General features: G+C 70.5%; 1 protein-coding gene across 1 annotated transcript in view; it reads left to right on the top strand.

The window, feature by feature from the left end:
- Positions 1 to 1,254, top strand: part of ITGA2B (integrin subunit alpha 2b) — an 8,867-nt gene that overhangs the window by 1,089 nt on the left and 6,524 nt on the right. Inside the window, exons 6-8 of the mRNA XM_019474269.1 lie at positions 236 to 281; positions 475 to 603; positions 690 to 737. Of these exons, the coding sequence (XP_019329814.1) occupies positions 236 to 281; positions 475 to 603; positions 690 to 737 (223 nt within the window). The remainder of the gene's footprint in view (positions 1 to 235; positions 282 to 474; positions 604 to 689; positions 738 to 1,254) is intronic.

Genomic DNA, 1,254 nt, shown 5'->3' on the forward strand with positions numbered 1-1,254 from the left:
GGGATGCCAAGATGCTGGAATGGGGGTGCCGGGTGCCGGGGTTGGGGATGCCGAGGTGGGGGATGCTGGAATGGGGGTGCCGGTATGGGTGTGGGTGTGCCAGGGAAGGAGATGCTTGGGTGGGGATGCCAGGGTGAGGGTGTCAGGTTGGGGCAGCCGGGGTGGGGGTGCTGGGGTGGGAGGTGCCAGGGAGGGGGTGCCCCAGGGTGGATGCTGACGCCAGCTCGTCCCGCAGGATGGCATGCTGGTGCTGGGTGCCCCCGGCGGGTACTACTTCACGGGTGAGTCCTGCCTGCCGGGCACTGCCACCCGGGCTGGCCAGTGCCAGGGCACTCACCTTCGAGTGGGCACTGCGGGAGGAGGGCACCCAGGATGGGGCACCCCCATAGGTGCCACCCACAGTGGCACTGGCATCCCAGGGCGGGTGCCAGCGGGTGCCCTGTCAGCGCTGGCACCCATACCGGTGTCCCCCAGGGCTCCTGTACTTCGTGGAGGTGGACACCATCCTCAACCGCTTCGATGGCAAGTCCCTGCTGTGGTGGGGGTACCCGGGGCGCCCCACGGGGGAGCTGGCATCCACGGACTATGAGGACGGGTACCAGGGTGAGCAGTGGGCGTGGGGCAGCCCGGCCCCATAGCCGGCTCATGCCGGGGCATGGCAGGGGTCAGCGGTGCCCGTCTCCCTGCAGGGTACTCAGTGGCTGTGGGCGAGTTCGATGACGATCCCAAAACCAAAGGTACGGCCAGACGGGCGCAGGGGGCCAGGGCCACCTGCGGGGGGTACACGGTCCCTGGGCACCCCTGGGCTCCAGGGTGCCCTCCCCTCCCGAGGGCTCTGGGACACGGGTTGTGCCAGCTCAGGGGTCCTGTCCATCTCTGTGCCCCCATGCCCACCCCAGTGCCAGGGGTATCCCCGTGCCCCCATGCCCACCCCAATGCCACGGCGGGGGCACTCAGGGCTCTCGTCCCCCGCAGAGTACGTGATGGGGGTCCCAAACAAGAGCAACACGAGGGGCGAGGTGAGTGGTGCCGGGTGCCCGCTGCCCGGCTGTGTGGGGATGCCCAGTGGTGGGGACGCTGCTGTGGCTGGGCACCCCGGGGTGGCACCCCGGGATGGGGCCGGGGCCGGGGCCTGACGCTGCTCTGGGCAGGTGGAGATCCTCAGTGTGGGGGCGACCCTGCGCCGGCTGCAGGGCATTGCCAGTGAGCAGGTACCCCCCCGCCCTGCGCCGGCACCCTTCCTCCATGTGCCAG

Source organism: Aptenodytes forsteri, unplaced genomic scaffold (assembly GCF_000699145.1).
Source record: "Aptenodytes forsteri isolate BGI_AS27 unplaced genomic scaffold, ASM69914v1 Scaffold249, whole genome shotgun sequence".
NCBI lineage: Eukaryota > Metazoa > Chordata > Aves > Sphenisciformes > Spheniscidae > Aptenodytes > Aptenodytes forsteri.